Genomic DNA, 17,533 nt, shown 5'->3' with positions numbered 1-17,533 from the left:
ACAGCAGAGCCTACAAAGGGCAGAAGATGAAGTCAAAATGCAGGACATGCAGAGAGGTGGCAAAGCACCTCACGCTGTACAATGACTTTCAGAAAAGGAGTCAGTGTTATCAGCACAGGACAATCATCAATGTGCATAGTAATTGCTGTGAGCTCTTCAGAAAATCCAAAACTGAATTAAATTACACTGAGCATAGCTGCTTAAGAGGGCAAGACAATTTATAGTATGTTAGAGAAAAAAAATTCACCCAAACCTAAAATATAATAAAGGGGAAGAAGTTTCATTAACTTAAGAAAAATTCTGGGTACCCCCTTTTTGCTTGTCCCAAATCCAGCCCCATGGACGACGGGTGGGCCATCCTCGAATGGTGTGCTTTCATTTTCATCAGAATATGGAAGTTCTAACATATCTCTGGCTATGCAGACAAATTTGTAACATAGAATGTCTGTTTTTATAGGTCTAACTACAACCTCAAAGTCAGTTAATTCCTAGAAAAATTTAGTCATGAGCAATGATATTTAAGGTCTCTTGTCTCCGGGAATGCGGTATATACATGGTAAAACTAAGGTTTATCTATGGATCAAGTTTTATCCCTGGGCTATGCAATGTTTGGACATTTGTAGAATTGTCTTTTAACTGCAAGTGTTTTCTATGGCTTATGTGGGGGACATTTACAAGAAATTTTGACAGGAAATTCTTTAGCAAATGTATTATGGCATGGTACTGAGAATTTAGTCATCTGGGATGCACACATTATCTCTTTTAAGGGAAATTTATTTCTGGCCTCCCTATGAGAATTCATAGAATTTCCCTGAAGAAGTTGATTTGTTTTCATCTCATGGATGTTATGCATCTTGTCCTAAATGTGTTTCCCTTTTTTCTTTGGCTTCTAGGAAGCTTAGCATCAAATTTTCTGCCTATCTTAAAAAATGGAATGTGACTTTACATATGAGCCTATACATATGTTTCCCACCCTATCTCCCATACATTTTTCCTTCACCCTTATTGTGTCATCTAATTATAGTTTTCCAGTAAAAAAAAGTGTTATAAGCTATCAAATATTATGGGGGAGATATAAGAAAATGAACAAATGAATAGATGGTTGAATGAGTGAATGCATGGATGGCTGAATAAATGAATGGAGTTATTCTCTACACTGGATCTTGGCCAAGAGGTGGGAAGTGATGGAGTTCTTGTTTTCTGATGCTGAATAAGTAAGGTAATCATTAAGTTAGGTAAGCAACTGAATTCTTGGGCCACTCATGGAAACCTGAAGCTGGCTGGTCCTGATGTACTATTTTTGTTTATAATTAACTAAGACATTGCTTTTTTTTTAAAATTTTTTTTAATGTTTTATTTATTTTTGAGACAGAGAGACACAGAGCATGAACGGGGGAGGGGCAGAGAGAGAGGGAGACACAGAATCGGAAGCAGGCTCCAGGCTCTGAACCACCAGCCCAGAGCCCGACGTGGGGCTCGAACTCACGGACCGCGAGATCATGACCTGAGCTGAAGTCGGACGCTTAACCGACTGCGCCACCCAGACACCCCGACATTGCTTTTTTTAAAAAGGGCTCGGGCACCTTTAATGCACAAATGAAGACTCTCCAACTGAGACATCTCTTTTGCCACAAAGGACCAAATGAAAGGGTCCTGGCAGAGACTTCCTTTTTACATTCCTTCTGTATAGTTTGATGTTACTAATGAAGGTTTTAAACCCTTTATTTAGACTTAAAAAAAACCCCAAAATTCAACCTTTTATGAGAGGGGAGGTGAGCCAATGTTTTTAGATTATCATGTGGCTGCATGTATATTTTCTGCCTTGTATGCTGATAGCAAACTGCAACCCTATTCTGATTTGGAAGGTTGTCTTATTCTTCCATCTGCAGGATCCTCCATTATGCTGCTGCTGGGATCCAGATTTTTTTCCAGATGAGTTATTTCATAGGATTTGAAATTATGCTTCTGTATACAGGAAACAACTCTGGAGCTAACCCACCCTGGCAGAAGATCAGAACACGGGATGAGCCACTTGCCAGAGCTCAGCTACCTGGAAGAAAATACTTGAAGGGAAAAGGAAAACACCACTCTTCAAAGCATCTCACTAGCCATATCTGGATATCTGCTCGATTGGCATAGATTGAGGGTTAGAACAATTTGGCTCCGGAGGTGCTGAGGTTTTAGTACTGTCCACTAAAAAATACACTACCATCATAGAAAATAATGACAGTCAAGTCATAAAGGTGAAGTTTTCTTGTTGCTTTGAGGATGTTTTCATGTTGTCAAAACATTTTAGTTGTGTAGCTTATGTCCAGTTTGTCTCTTTAGAACAGAGGCTCTTTGGGCAGGAAATGTGCACAGCGACTCTCCTAACGATGGGCTTCACTAATGTTAAGTATTAACAGCAACAAGAAGAGGCCAAATAAATTTTTTTTACTGTCATGTATGGGCTGAATATGTTGGAAGAGGTTTTATTGCACTTAAGAAAGAGACAAAGATCAAATTGGTACCAGATCTTCAGAACACAAGGTCAGTGACAAGAAACCAACTTAAAAAATTCTGTGTAATTAACCAGCTAAACGTAACACAACCAATCACCTGGTCATTTTGTTTGTGTCAAGACACCTACAGAAAATCCAGCCCCTTTCATCAAATTCAATTCAGAACACGGAGACACGTCTTTGTACTTTGCATCTTCTGTGTCAAACTCTATTTTTGATCCTTTATGTCAAATCTAAATTCATGGCAACAGCATTCAGATCTTGATAGAATCCCCAAATCGCCCTAGACCCCAAATCCATTCCACAAGACACACACACACCTAAGAGCACACATATTTGTACTGGATTTACACTCACTTAGCTAAGCGAGAGTCAAGAATTTTGAATGACTGCCTGTTGGCCAGAGCTTTAGCAAGTTTTCATATAAGTACCTGCTGAAAACAAGGGTATTGCACAATCGGGTGTTCACCCCTCGGGTGAAGAAATCATATCCATACAGCTCTCATTTGGGATGAAAATGGACCCTCAAATGTTCTGTGGTATTTTCCCTGTTGCTGAAGCTTAAATCACTATCAATCTTAAGCGAGCTGAACAAATTGATGTGACTGATGAAAAATGGATAAGTTTGACTCCGAACACACAGAACTGTTGTGTCCACCAAAATGAGGTCTTGATTAGTCAGAAAGCCAACAAAAATACCCTATCAACAACTTACAATCTGATACAATGTCAAAAAGGAAAAGAAATCACTCAGTGTTATCGCTGAGAAAACGTTCTGTATGGCCCTGAGATACAAACTGACCTCTCTTATGGAAATCATCTTTGCCTGGCTATCTATATATGCATAAAAGGATATACTTTTTAAAAGCTCATTTTCTCCCTAATAATTGTCTGTTTTTAAAAAGCTATCAGCAGGTGCACCTCATTTCAAAAGCCTCTTGTCCTTCATAATACAATATTCATCACGATTACATAGTATGAAATAAAAAGCAGCAAAACATAAGCGAGGATAGTTCAATTAAATGCAACATAATCTCTGCAGCAAAAAGTGGTTCTGTAGCTAAAATCAGGTTCCAATGAAAGGAAAAAGGGAATATATTTCCACATATTTTTAATTATATAGAATTTCCTCAAACATGATTTTTCATAATATATTCCATTAAGTTAACATCACATTTGAAGAAAGAGCATTTTCCGATTTCATTTTAAGCCTGATTTTGAGCAATTACAGTGTCATTGTTCCGCGGTAGAAAGGTTGAATTCATTTACTGTGTGGTTATGCTAGTTATGATTGATGTCTCTTCTCCAAATGATAAACCAATCACCCCAATGATGTAATGTCATTTTAAGAGTGCCATAATCACATTTCTCTCAAACTAGAAGCTCTGATGAGTTCTAATAAAGATTTATGGTAGATTAAAGGCCTTCATAATATCAACAATGGATTGCTCATTTGATGAGAGATTTGATTAGGTAATTTTTTTGAAAAAGAATACGAGTTTACTAAATATATCAGGCCTGGCTTTGAAGAAGGGCATGGGCCATCATAGAGAGCAGTCCATCATTCCATCTTCAGAATGAATCATCTTCAGTATATTTGGGGGGTCCTCTCTAAACCAGAGGTTGAGGCCTGTGGTGGCATATTCTCGTGGATGAAGCCAAAACACAACCTCACCAAGGTGCACTCTTGGCATGGAAAGCTCCTTATTGCCTTTGATGGGATATGTTAATTAACATATTGAGACGATAACTCCAAAGCTTTTGGGTCAGGAACAATTAATTTCTGAAAACGTCTCTCTTTGGGCCATGGGTACTTAACCCTAGATGTCGTCCACTCCTATGTTTATATGTTTTGTGAACATTTTACCAACAAGACATCAAAATAAGGCATGACCACTGCTGAGCCCAGGGCAATTCTACCTAAAATCCAGAGATTGGAGCTGCAGCAGTAGCCACAAAATCCTCAGAGGTGGCACAGAACCTTGTGACCAGTGCCTCTGCTCTGTGCAGGTGAAAACCACAAGGAGAATTCAAGTTTTAGAGGCAATATTTATCATGGTACCATGCGATCAGCTTGTTAAATTCAAGTGAAGTGGTACATGCCGAGGGTTATAGGAGAGGTCAACCCCAAACACTTTAGACTTGGCAAGGCATTCAGTATTCATGTCAAGGGAATGCATTTAAATCACAAAATCATCTAAACAAGCAAGCGAGAAAGAGTCAGAAGCCAACCATCAAAAAGCAAGAGATCTGAAATGCACACAAATTGGGCACGTGAGGGTGTCCAGGGTCACTCGGCTATGACCAGAATGGTAGTAATACAAAATTCAATATTCCATTGTCTCTCTACACTTCACCTTTGAGACCCGAGCGCTCTCATGTGCAGCAGTGGGCAAATCCCTCTCACTGAAGGAGGCCCAAGCCCTGTTAAGATAAGCAAAACCTCTTTAGTAACTGCGACCTTCAATAAATGTATCCTGGAACAGCAATGCCACAAAGCGACAAGCGTATTTCACCTGATGCTGCCCACACCACCTTCTCCCCAGCCCTCGAGTCAGAGTTGTCATTCTGCCGGAGACATGAGAATGTCACACAGACAACACCACACATTCAGACACCACAGTTTCCTTACCACTGCTGGAGGCTTGCTGGGGCCCTGAGCATGCTCTGAGCAGGTATGAATTGGGGGAGAACTCCTCATCAGGGTTGGTGTCCATGATTTGATGGGAGGTGTTGCTGTCTAGCAATGGCATCTGGCAGCTAACTGGTGGAGGATTATGGGAGCTAGGCAGCTGAGCAGATGGGAGGAGGCTAGACGAGGATGTAGGTGGAATGGGACGACCTGGGAAAGAGGACAGAGGGGTCAAAGGTCAGCAATGAGTGTCATGAGAGCATCCAGAGAGTTACATTGAAACCACCTCACAATATAAATATCCAAAAAAAAAAAAAAAAAAAAAAAGGAAAGAAAAGAAAGAAAAGAGAAAGAAAGAAAGAAAGAAATGCTCCAAATGTGTTTTTTTGAGTGTTTTGATGTTTCTCCAAATGTCCAAATTCATACTGCAGGTAGCTACATATTTCACAAAATGAGCATGAGTGGAAATATCCATCTAAAGGGCTGAAGTGCAATCATTCAGGAAAACATCCATTTCTTTCTATCTTCCCTGTTACAGCCCTACTATAATTCCCTATAATCTCTCACTGGACTATCTCTTTTACTGGTCTCCCTGCTTCCTCTCTTGCCATACATCCAGACACCCCCTACTGTCTGCATCCCTTCTCTACAGCAGCCAGAATATGTGTGTGTGTATGTATGTGTGTGTGTGTGTGTGTGTGTGTGTGTATGTATGTATATATATAATGTTTATTTTTGAGAGAGAGCACACGTGAGCATGAGTGGGGGCGGGGCACACTGGATCTGAAGTAGGCTCTGTGTTGACAGCAGAGAGCCTGACAAAGGGCTCAAACTCATAAACCGTGAGATCATGAACTGAGCTGAAGTCAGATGCTCATCTGACTGAGCCACCCAGCACCCCCAGAGTAATATTTTCAAGACAGAAATCAGGTCTCATCACTTTCCTGCTTGGCACCCTTCAACGGCTTCCCACTACATGTAGAAAGAAACCAAGACTCCTTGTGATGACCTACGTGTTTTGCCTCCTCTGGCACAAGCTGCTTCTTCTACCTTACTTCCAATAGCGGCCTCTACTTGCCCCCTTATTCTCCAGCCAATGTAGCCATCTTTACTTCTGTTGCTTGAACATGCCATATCATTCTGTCTTCTGAGTCTTTACATTTCCTGTTCCTCCGTGTGGAATATTCTCCCCACCTGCCATCTCACTGATTTTTACAAGCCTGCTCCTTCCCTAGAAACTTTTCCTGTTTGCCTTCTTGCAAGCTGCTCACCTATGTGCTCTATCCTATTAGCCTGTTTAAGTTTCTTCATACCCCTTAATACTATGTGAAGGTGGACATCTGCCTACATTACTCACCCCTGTACCCTCAATAATTTCCTAACGAACAGCACTTGCGGAATGAATGAGCAACCAAACTGGTTTAGGGTAGAGGTAGAAAGGGCCACACATTTGCATCCTAAAGAATTTGCCAATGCCCCCACTCTGTCCACCACCGTTTTGTTCTTGTTTTGTTTTGCATACTATGGGGGAATTCCTACAAAGCTAGGCTACTCCAGGCAGGAGGAAGAGTAGCCAGCCCGCAGGTGGTGGGCAGTAACTTGGAGCTGCGAGAGGGTCAAAAAGTTCTCCTACCACACAGAAGACTGCTGCAACCTCTCTTTCACATGGCAGGGAGCTCCTGGCAGCCAAATTGCTGAGTGAAGATAATTGCTGTGTGTACTTTCACCTGATTCACCCTTACATGTTGGGGTCCTTGCAATTGCTTGCATGCTGGTTTGCTCATTTGGGAAGTTCAAAAAAATGAGCCAAGACTAGCAGCCCACGGGATATGCCCTAGAGCTGGAGGTGTGGAAAGAAGGGTAGGGTGTTGACAAAGCAAACCTAAGAAATCAGGTTAGAGTTTCAACTCAGGCAAGAAGTATCTGAGTCAGAAGAAATGTGTTTTCCTGCTTTTAGATGCACTACATATGTGAATATGTTTTCAGCACCTCAAATGGATGCCATTTTTTTGTGGCCACCTTTACAATTGTATTTCTCGATCTATTCCTCAGGGCACTAAATGTTATTGTTAGATCAGTTTGGTTCAGTAAAATTTAAAAGTGAGTCTTATGTATAAGCCACTCAATATTGAGAACATAAAAAAAAAGACAGGGCCACCTAGGTAGCTCAGTTAACTGTCCAACTCTTGATTTTGCCTCATGTCATGATCTCATGATTCATGAGATTGAGCCCTGCCTAGGGCTTTGTGCTGACAGTGAGGAACCTATTTGGGATTCTCTCTTTCCCTCTCTCTCTGCCCCTCCCCTGCTTGTGCAAACACATTCTCTCTCTCGCTCAAAATAAATAAATAAACATAAAAAAATAAGACATCATTCTTACCCTCATAGAGGTCACAGTCTAGTGGGGGAGGCAGACAGTAAGAACCATGTGATAAGAGGAGGAGGCATGTAATGACATGGTGTTGTCGAGGTGAAGGAAAGGGACACTTGGTCTAGCCCTGCCAGGGAGAGGTCAGGGTGGAAAGTTCAACAAGAATTCCCAGGACAGTTGATGCCTGAACAATCTTTGAAACAAGAGGAAATGGACCTCTGGTAAGAGGAAACATGACAAACAGTAGCACCGAGCCCCCAAGCCACTAGCTTATTGCCCTTTTTGAGGGTGGGAGTTGCAGAAAGAGACAGGGAATAAGAGACTCTTACAGCTCACATGTTAGGGGCTCCTGTCCAGTAACACAGTTAACAAATCATCATCCTTGAAATAGAACAATGGGTAAGTGGAGTTTGATTTGAAAAAATCAATTTATGTATAACAGTTTGGAAGCCATGTAAGGCATGTTCCTACCAGAGGCTCTCACAAAGCGAGCCTGAACACCTCAGAGTTCCATCAGAGTTGGGGCTAACATTAATCAATACTTCTCCCATAGTTATCCCTCTACTAACTACCATCGTTAGGATTTTAACTGCCAATGTTTCTGTGCAATGACTGTCTGCCACTCACTGTGTCAGCCACTTTATATATAACATCTATTTCCCAAAATAATCCTATGAGGTTAGAATTATTATAATCCCCATTTTGTAAGTGGGGAAACTGAGGCACAGAGCAGTAAAACTCATAGTTAGCAGGTGACAGGGACCAGGAGTAAAACTCAGGTTTGTGTGTTCCAAAATCTACCCTCTAACCACTCTGTATTGCGTTTGCCCTAACAGCATGATGATGACAACGATGACAACGATGACAACGATGACAACGATGATGGAGGAAGAGGAAAAGGAAAAGGAGAAGACGAAGAAGAAGATGACAATGACCTATAAGGAGCAGGGAGGGTTGATTTACAAATCATGTTTCCTGTTTCCCATCTCCTAGTCCCAAGGCACTCTCAAGATTTCAAGTAAGAAACATTTCTTTGAATAAATGGTTATTTATAGCATCTATCATCTGGCAGAGTTCAAAGCTTTTCTTGTAATTTTGTTATGAAGTTCAAAGTGGTTCCTTCACAGCAGTGTTACCCTGTGCTTTCTTCAACGCCCTGAATTTGGAGGTGTCCTGACCAGGGCACAGTGAAGTCAGTGTTGACGTCCACTTAGCAGTGAGGCTCTGGTAAGAACAGATTCTAACTCACAATCAATAGGCTTTAATGTTTGTATTATTGAGGCATATCTGGAAATGCATGTTGAAGAACAAGAATGGCTGGAAGCCAATTTTTAAATTCCTTTGAGTGACTGAGGTAGAACTGAAGTTCAAGTGCAATTTTCCAGGAGCCTGATATGATAGTTGCTGTGAAATCACTCTTTACATGAACTTTTTGAAATTTTGTTCAGCATGAATTCATATCATATAGTACAGACAGAACTGCTTTTTAATTTATACAAATACAGACAATGGAAGAGCAGTCATACCACAATGAAAGCACTGGGGTTACGTCAATGTATTGAAATACACATCATGGAACTGTCTGATTCCTGTTATTTTCCTGCCTTCTTTAAATCTGTGCTTTGGTAACTCCTTAAGCTGCTTGATGGTACCTACCATTACTTGGGAAATTTCTCAGTCCCTAGATCTGTCCCCAATCAAATTGTGTGCTGTTCTCTGTTTGCTATGTCATTTGCTAATTTTGTTCACTTATGCTACATTTTTCCCCCGACTATTCCAACTGACAGAGACCATCTGTACAGACACAAACAGGTTCCAAAGTACAGGGGAAAAAGTTGGAACTTATACAGGCTCACTTTATAGACCATGATTTCTTACTAAAATACCTAGTGTGGGATGGGCGTGTAACCAGGGGTATGTACTTATCTAATTCCTACTTTATGCATTACACAGATGCCCTGACCCCCAAACTATTTCTGAAGTTTCATTTTGAATGTGTAGAGAGTCCCCAGAAAATAGAGGGAAACTTGGTTTAATTAATCTGTTAAAACAGCAAGAGGAAACATGCAAAGGCAGCAATATGTCATTCATTAAACTCATATGGTCTTGTGTATGTGTGGGTGTGTATGTGTGTGTCTTTTCCAAGATCCCCATGTAAATCAAAGTCTAACTAATTATCTGTGTGATTGGGTTCCCCCACAACCTTGAAAATGGAGACTAATTTAGATTTTACTAATTTATCTTTTTCCAAATGAGTAAGATTTTGAGATAGTTTCAACTCGTAAAATATTTCTGATTAAAAGATCTACAGCTGGACAAAGAAGTTCCCTTGATAACTAGGATAGATTGGTAGTTTTGGATTGCTGTATTGAGAAGGATTCGGGGGTGCCCTGGATTCAGTGGGAAACAGTGGCACGATCAATTAGAACAATCCTGGACCAGGAATAGAGGAAAGGCAGAAGGTGCCAAGAGCTTATTTGCCACCCATGATCCAGGCCTTCATTCACCAACAGCTTCAGCCATACCTGAAAACTTCATCCTACACCATCTGTGTTTGAAGGAACATTACTCCAATTCCCATCATCTCAATTACACGACCATTTTCCCTCCTTAATCTGATTTGGATTCAACTTTAGTTCTCCAAGAAAGGGCTACAATCTCCCCTCCATCCCCAAAGCAGTAAATATTATCTGTGAAATTGCTGGTCTGCCCAAATGTTGTTAATACATCCACTAATTTATGATAGGGACCATGTTGCAGATCAATTCCCAAAATTCACTTAAAACAACTGGTTTCTTTTTCATTCAAAAGATTAATGGCAAGAAGATATTAAAATATTCTGTATAGACAATGCATAATCGATCTATGTAGTGACAAGGTGTCAATATTTGGTGGAACAGACAGAATGATCAGAAGACAGTAAAAAAACAAACAAGAAACCAAAAAACCAAAACCAAAAAAAAAAAAAAAAACAAAAAAAAAAAACTAAACAAACAAAAACCGAGTACCAGGAATAAGCAAACCCAAAATAATAATTTCAATGGCGGTATTACCATTTAAAAGTAAGATCTCGCTTTGTGCTAAGAAATGAGCAAATATTATGCATGTATTTTTCTTTTTAATACTCACAACTTTTCTATGAACCAAGCACTATTATCACCCCCATTTACAGATAAAGAAATAGGCTATCTTTCCTATCAATGCTCTGGTAGCAAACAGCAGAAATAGCTGGATTTGAATCCAGGCAATCTGACTCCAAAACTCAAGCCTTGAATGGTTCATTCTAGTATTTCTGCATCAGACAAGAATAATTGCTAACAAATGAATGGGATGTGAACCCCAAACTCATCCGTCCCCTTCTGGAATGTACCATTGAGGTTATCCTAGGGGAGGTAATTAACCATGGGCAGAATCAAGGCTCCTCCTGGAAATTACCACAGTGACCACTCACATCGAATAAATAATGATTTGTGAAGACAGAAAGCAATTTGTGAACCAGAAACTGGAAATCCTCTGTGGCTCTGTAAGTTCAAGAATTTAATAAAAAATAGCTTTTGAGTTAAAGTTGAGTATTGCAAAATAACTGTATTAACGTAGACTAAACAGTTGGTTAGAGAATTCAAACAATTGTCCTAATGACATTTCCTAGTACTTTCTGCTTATTCAGATATTTGACTAACCATTTTCCTCCTCAAATGCTTGAGGTTTGTGAAACCCGTATTTTTGATGGGTTTAAAGAGTGAGGTACCTATTTGTGTAAAGAGAAATAATTTCAGTATCTGAGATACTGCCTTCCTATTGCTTGTAATCAATGAATTTTTTAAAAATGTGGGCCTACTTGCTTTTGAGTTCCATGAGAACATTTTTCAGGAAAATATATCAGTTTTTGGAGTTCTGCCTAGTTCTGCAAATGTGGTTTGCGGAGGGCTGTGTAGTGGGACATTCTTCAAGGTATGATGGGCTTCAGTGACACACTGGGGCATGGTAGCCATAGTGACTGCCATAAAAGGCACAAACAAGGTACCCTGAAACTTTAGCTGAATTCTCTGGCTCCAGCTGAAGGGACATGGCTGAAGCCACCACACATCTATTCAGCCTGTATTATGTGCTAAGCATCAGTTCAGGGATTTTATTTATGCCCCTTCCATAATTATTACAACACTGTCTAGAGATACACCTGAGAGTCATTACCAAGATGGCCACTCAGGTGTGTGAATTGCCACAGCTACAATGGATTATTCTGAAGCCTGGAGTTGCCAATTTATTCCATTCTCAATTTTCACCATGACGCAAATGAAACCTTGGACTCCACTGGATGTGATCTTTTGCAAACGCTTGTTTCTGCCTTCATGCATGAAGTATTTCTGTGCACTATGCAACCCGTTCCTAACTTCTTGGCCTGCCTCATTGTTTCTGTCCTCCAAAGCCCACGTGAGGAAGAGAGAGGCACAGACTTTGGAGCCAGGCTGACTGAGCTCTGCTACTTTCTGTGTGAGTTTGAGCAGCTTACTTCACTTCTCTGGGCCTGATGATAATAACAGGGACTCCATACGTTGTTGTGAAGACTGGAGAGAATATATATAAGGTCCCTAGAATTGTGTTTGACACATGGTAGATACAAGGGCCTAGAGGGAGCTAATGACACTTGGAGCTTATTGTTTCCAATTTGTTCAGAAACAACTACCGTGTGTGTGCATGACTGTGCCATAGGTAGGGAGGCTCAGGGAGATGCTGAGGCTGGAACAACGCAGCCATCTTACCACTCAAGGGGAGACACTGCCTGAGAATGAAGTCAACAGGGCAGCAAGCAGAGATGTGCTAAGAAGGGAGAGACATTCCTAATGGCATCAATAGAGTACCTGGAATCAGCCAGGCCTGAAGCAACATTACCACTAATGTTTTCAATATATGAACTAATTTATTCTCTACTCTACCTTAATTTTTTGTTGTTTTGTTCTTTAAGCCAGCTTGAGTTGATTTCTGTCACTTAGAACCAAACACATCTTGCCTGAAACTTATTATCAAGTCCAAGTGAGAAAATGACTTGGCCAATGTCACAAAGTTATTTAGTAGAACTGAAAATAGATTCCAGATTTTCTGTCTCCAGTATTATAAGAATTCCATGTTCTGTAAGCTGACTCACTTCCTTTTAAATCACAAGAAATCAAACATGTGGGGTCCCAGAGAAACCACTTATGGTGGAAAGTATCTAGATTTATAAGAATATTGTGGGTACTAAAGAGGAGAGATACAGGCAGGTAGCTGTCGACTTGTTACCCATCAAGCATGCACTGTAGCAGCTGTTTGTCCTCAGAATTGGAGAGGAACTCAAATCACCTTCTAGCAGGTGCTGGGCCTTACATACACCACACTGATCTTGGGGTAGGGTTAGAGGGACTCCATTTCTTATCTACATTTTCAATTTTTAAAAAAGAACAGAGACAGTAGTTTTGATTATAATTATAGAATGCAGAAGACCACAATGAATGTAGCATCTTAAATTAAAATACAGACATATATACGTTTATATTTTATACTGATATTATATTTTATATATTCCCTGTAGCAGCCTGCTTATATTTATTGCTGATGTTAGGTTGGATATGTCATTCTTAACAAGGGACAATGTTGCTCCCCAAGGGACATTTGGCAATGTCTAGAGATATTTTGATTGTCACAATTTGTTGTGGTGGGGAGAGGATGCTACTGGCCTGTAGTGGGTAGAGATCAGAGATACTGCTAAACATCTTACAATGCAGAGAATAGTCTTCCACAACAAAGAATTTCCAGGCCCAAATGTCAGCAGTGCTAAGGTTGAGAAACCCTGGGTCAGCAGGAGTGATGGCTTTAGATTAGTATAGTTTATGTTACATGGTCAATATTTAAGTTCTTTTTTCCAAATGATAAGAATTGGACAGATATTAGAAGTGAAAAATTTGATTCAGCGAGAATCAGATCACTCCCCACCCCCATAAGAAAAGTTCAAGCAAATAAATTTACATTGTCACTGGGACATTTATGTTAGAAAGCAGGAAAATTTCCCTAAGTTGAGTCTAAGTTGTCATTGGGAGAAATTATAGCATGCCTTTGTCTGGAGCTAGGAGACCTGTTTGCCATGAGATGGGCTGTCTTCACAGAGGCAAGAGATTCAGGCTGGAGAATGTTCCAACTCAGTTGTAGCTTATTGAAACTCACCTGAGGAATTTCATAACCCCTCATGTCTTCTCAATGAGGCGATAACAGCCTAACTCATTTCATATCACCTTGTTTGAAGTTTTCATTTTTACAGAAGACCTAATTGCCCTCCTCACTCACACTTCAGTGAACTCACTAAAGCCCAGCTAAGCATTTCTTGGAAACAAAGTGTTTTTAGATGGCCCTGACAAAACTATCCTGATTTCCCACAAGCTATTATACATAATTTATTGGAAGAGTGGCAGGCAGTTGGACTTGCCCCAGTGAGGGGGCCTCTTTCACGAGCGCTAGCATGAACTACCTTCACAGTTCGGGGCTCTATGCATTTGGGTGTTGTTACTACATCTAACAACTTGCATGTTTATATGTCACATCTTCCTGGAAGCATTGCACTTTGGAAAGTGTCAAATATAGATCAGGCTATAGATGGAATGTAGACTTTATTTTTGAACTAATATGATTTCTATACTTTTCTAATGCCAGCCCTTTCATATTCATAATGCCAAGTGAAACAGTGATTCTGTGCCGCTTTCCCTTTTGAGGACACAAATCCACTTTACCTGTGGTGACACAATCCTCAAATACCTTCTGACATCTCAGTTGCTTGACACATGTACCTAATTATATTACCCAGCTCCTTTAAGATTAAATAGCATTGTTATTTTGGTGATGTGTAAATGTCTAGATCAGTGCTGTCCAATAGAACTTTCTGTGATGAGGGGCATGTTCTATGTCTACAATGTTTAACGCATGTGGTTACTGAGCCCTTGTAATGTAGCTAATTCTACCAAGGAAGTCAATTTCTAATGAATTTAAGTTTATATTCCATAGCCATATATGGCCAGTGGCCACCACATTGGGCAGTATAGTCTAGACTATGACTCTAGCTTTCCAGTTATTGGTATCCCTCACTCCTATGTTTCTCCCTTCCATACAAGAGCCAACATATTTCTGAATGTACAAATTTGTTCACATGCTTCTTCTTTCAATTCTCCCAAGAGTATCCACAGCTTACATAATAAGGTTGCAACTCTTGTATGGCAATCATCTTTTGCCAGATCTTCCTGTTCCCTATCCTCTAACCACATCAAAACTACTATACTACTGAATACCTATCTCTCTCTCTTCACATGCCTCTGAGTGCATAGTAGGTATTCCCTTCTCATTGGCAGTCTCAACTTCCTCCCGAACACCTCCTTAAAGACTCAGATCAAGTATAACCTTTTTTATGTCTTTCCTGATCACCCTGCCCAGAAGTATCCAGAACAAACTTCTATTGTTATACAACTGACCCTTAAAAAATGTGGGGGCTAGGTGTGCAGACAACCCATGCAGTAAAAAAAATCCACATGTAACGTTTGACTTAACTACTTGTAATGATTAACAGCCTACTGTTGACCAGAAGCCTTACCAAAAACATCAACAGTCAATTACACATATTTTGTATGTTATACCTATTATATACTGTATTCTTACAACAAAGGAAGCTAGAGAAAAGGAAATGTTAAGAAAACCATAAAACACATTTACAGTACTAGACTGTATTTACTGAAAATCATCTGCACATAAGTGGACCTACACCGTTCAAACTCATGTTGTTGAAGGGTCAGCTGTACTTGTGATATGTTAGCCTATTTGTCTAAATGTCTGGCTTGTTCATGACACTGTGACTGGGGAGAAACTGTGGATTATACACCTTTGTAACATAGCACCCAGATGAGAGCTTGTACACAATAAAACAACAGTGTGATTGGATGATTACAAAGTTCACTCCACAAATACTTACTCAATGTATATCAAATGCACACAGCATTGACTTCACTGTTGGCTGCTGTGATTGTTGGTCTTGGGTATTGGGTGCCTCTCCATGTGTAAGTATTTTATTGGAAAGAAGTGATTCTGATTTTAAATGTATGTTTTCTACTCTTAACCAAGTGGCTAGAGTATTAAGTTATTACTTTGGCTGATGCTCAAATAAAGACCCAGCAATCTGTGACAAGCTTGGAGAAAAAAAACTGTTAGATTTATTAAGAGGCAATACATGAGTCTCCATGGTGGCACATTTCTAGAGAATTTTCCAGGGTGGTGGTGTGATCACATTTTTTTGGACTAGCTACTGAGCTTAGACCTAACCACTGTGTAAGATATGATCCCACTCTAACAATAAAAGTTTCCCACTCTAGGGAACTGATGGGGAGCTGTGACCCAAGCCTACCTAAGAACATGAGATCAAAGTGCTGAACCATGTGGATGTTGCAGTCCCTTATGGAGTTGTCTGTCTGAGCTGAATAGCATGCAGAAGATATATTGGATGAACCTACATTACACTCCCAAAAGAGCTTAGTTGGGGGGAAAACTGCTGGAGAAAGATTTAAAGAAACTGCATGCTCATGCTAAAACTTAATTTTCAAGGGGCCTTGCAAAAACTCCCCCATGACACGTGGAATCTAGTTTACTTGTATGTTCAGTTCCTGGGTTCATGGTATATGGAAATAACAATATTTGATCACTAAGACTTATTGAGTTCTTTGTGTGCTAGGCATTACTTCCAATTCCTTTACATATGTTATTATATTTAATCTTGTAGCAAACCTTTGGGATAGGTAATATCAACTTCACTATAATGATAGGAGACAGTTTGGTTGGGAGGAGTAATTTGAGTCCAGGCATGCTGGACCTAGAGCTCATAGCACACTGTACAGGAAATGACAATGGAATTTAGTTAACCTTTGTAAGGATGAAGTACCAATCACTGATGACAATGTGGTTGGCACTGAAACTAGAATAAAGTTCAAATCTTGGCAGAGCCAAGTTACCAAGTCTGGGTAATTTCAGATAAGTCACTTAACTTCTCTAGGCTCCAGGGTGTGTGATAAGCAGAATGTGTATAAAATATATGTCACAGATTAGTGTAAATATTAATTAAGACATTATACAAATGTTTTGAAGTAAATGTTAAGTATTATCATCATCTATTAGAAGGGTATGAGGTAGTTGTCCTAGTCCCCCTCTAGGACATTTTTAAAATTAAATAGTAACATATACGAAAGTACATTGAAAATGGTGAAGTGCTCTTCAAATGGTAATTGTTTTCTTTTTCAGTACTGGAAGCTTTCTTTTTCAAAAGCTTTGTCTGCAGATAGCAAACAGCTCTCAACTCTAAGTCTATGTTTTGCTATGTGCCTTAGAGACAATGAAGATAAAACAGGGGCTCTAGGCAGGAGATGCTGGACTGTTTCATCTCTCTGCTGCCTATACTCACATTACCCTACCTACTTCTCATTGATTGGTCCTTGGTAAGATGCTAAAGATGAGATATATTAGGATATATATCATAACCAACAGAAAGGCTGAAAAGCTCCCCATTAAAGATATAGAAATATTCTGAAATGGGAATGGAAAACATAAACTAGACGTATGAGGTCTAGTCTTTTAGGACATGGATATCCTATACATTAGCTCATTCCTTCTCTGAACAGCATTTGAAAGTTGTTGCCTTGTACCTAAAAAATCTCCACTAGCTGTATAGGGAGACCAGGGACCCTTACTGTGGCTACCAGATGCTAGCTAGTTGTATGACTTAGAGCAAACTTACTATCCTTACCAGGCCTCAATTAACATGTGCAATGTTACTGCACTATCACATGACAGCACCTAGTACTTTAAGAAATGTTATGATGTAGTTTCACATCTGTCCCTGTGCATGGAAGGTATTCCCTTCTCGTGGACATTAATTTCTTCTGAACACCTCCTTAAACGTGTTCAGCCTTCTTTATAAGTCTTTCTGGATCACCCCATCCACTGGTACCCAGCACATAGTTCTATTGTACTTGT

At 39.9% G+C, this 17,533-nt stretch overlaps 1 protein-coding gene across 12 annotated transcripts in view; it reads right to left on the bottom strand.

Moving 5' to 3' along the window:
* TENM2 (teneurin transmembrane protein 2) overlaps nucleotides 1-17,533 on the bottom strand; it is a 1,291,685-nt gene that overhangs the window by 370,813 nt on the left and 903,339 nt on the right. For 10 of the 12 annotated variants that reach the window (XM_060634955.3, XM_060634958.3, XM_078446587.2 and 7 more), the window contains one exon: nucleotides 5,134-5,343. The exons of the other annotated variants lie outside the window; for them this stretch is intronic. In XM_060634955.3, the coding sequence (XP_060490938.2) occupies nucleotides 5,134-5,343 (210 nt within the window). The remainder of the gene's footprint in view (nucleotides 1-5,133; nucleotides 5,344-17,533) is intronic. 12 annotated transcript variants of the gene reach the window in all.

Source organism: Panthera onca, chromosome A1 (genome assembly GCF_046562875.1).
Source record: "Panthera onca isolate mPanOnc1 chromosome A1, mPanOnc1 haplotype 2, whole genome shotgun sequence".
Lineage (NCBI taxonomy): Eukaryota > Metazoa > Chordata > Mammalia > Carnivora > Felidae > Panthera > Panthera onca.
This window is presented reverse-complemented; position numbering and strand designations above follow the sequence as displayed.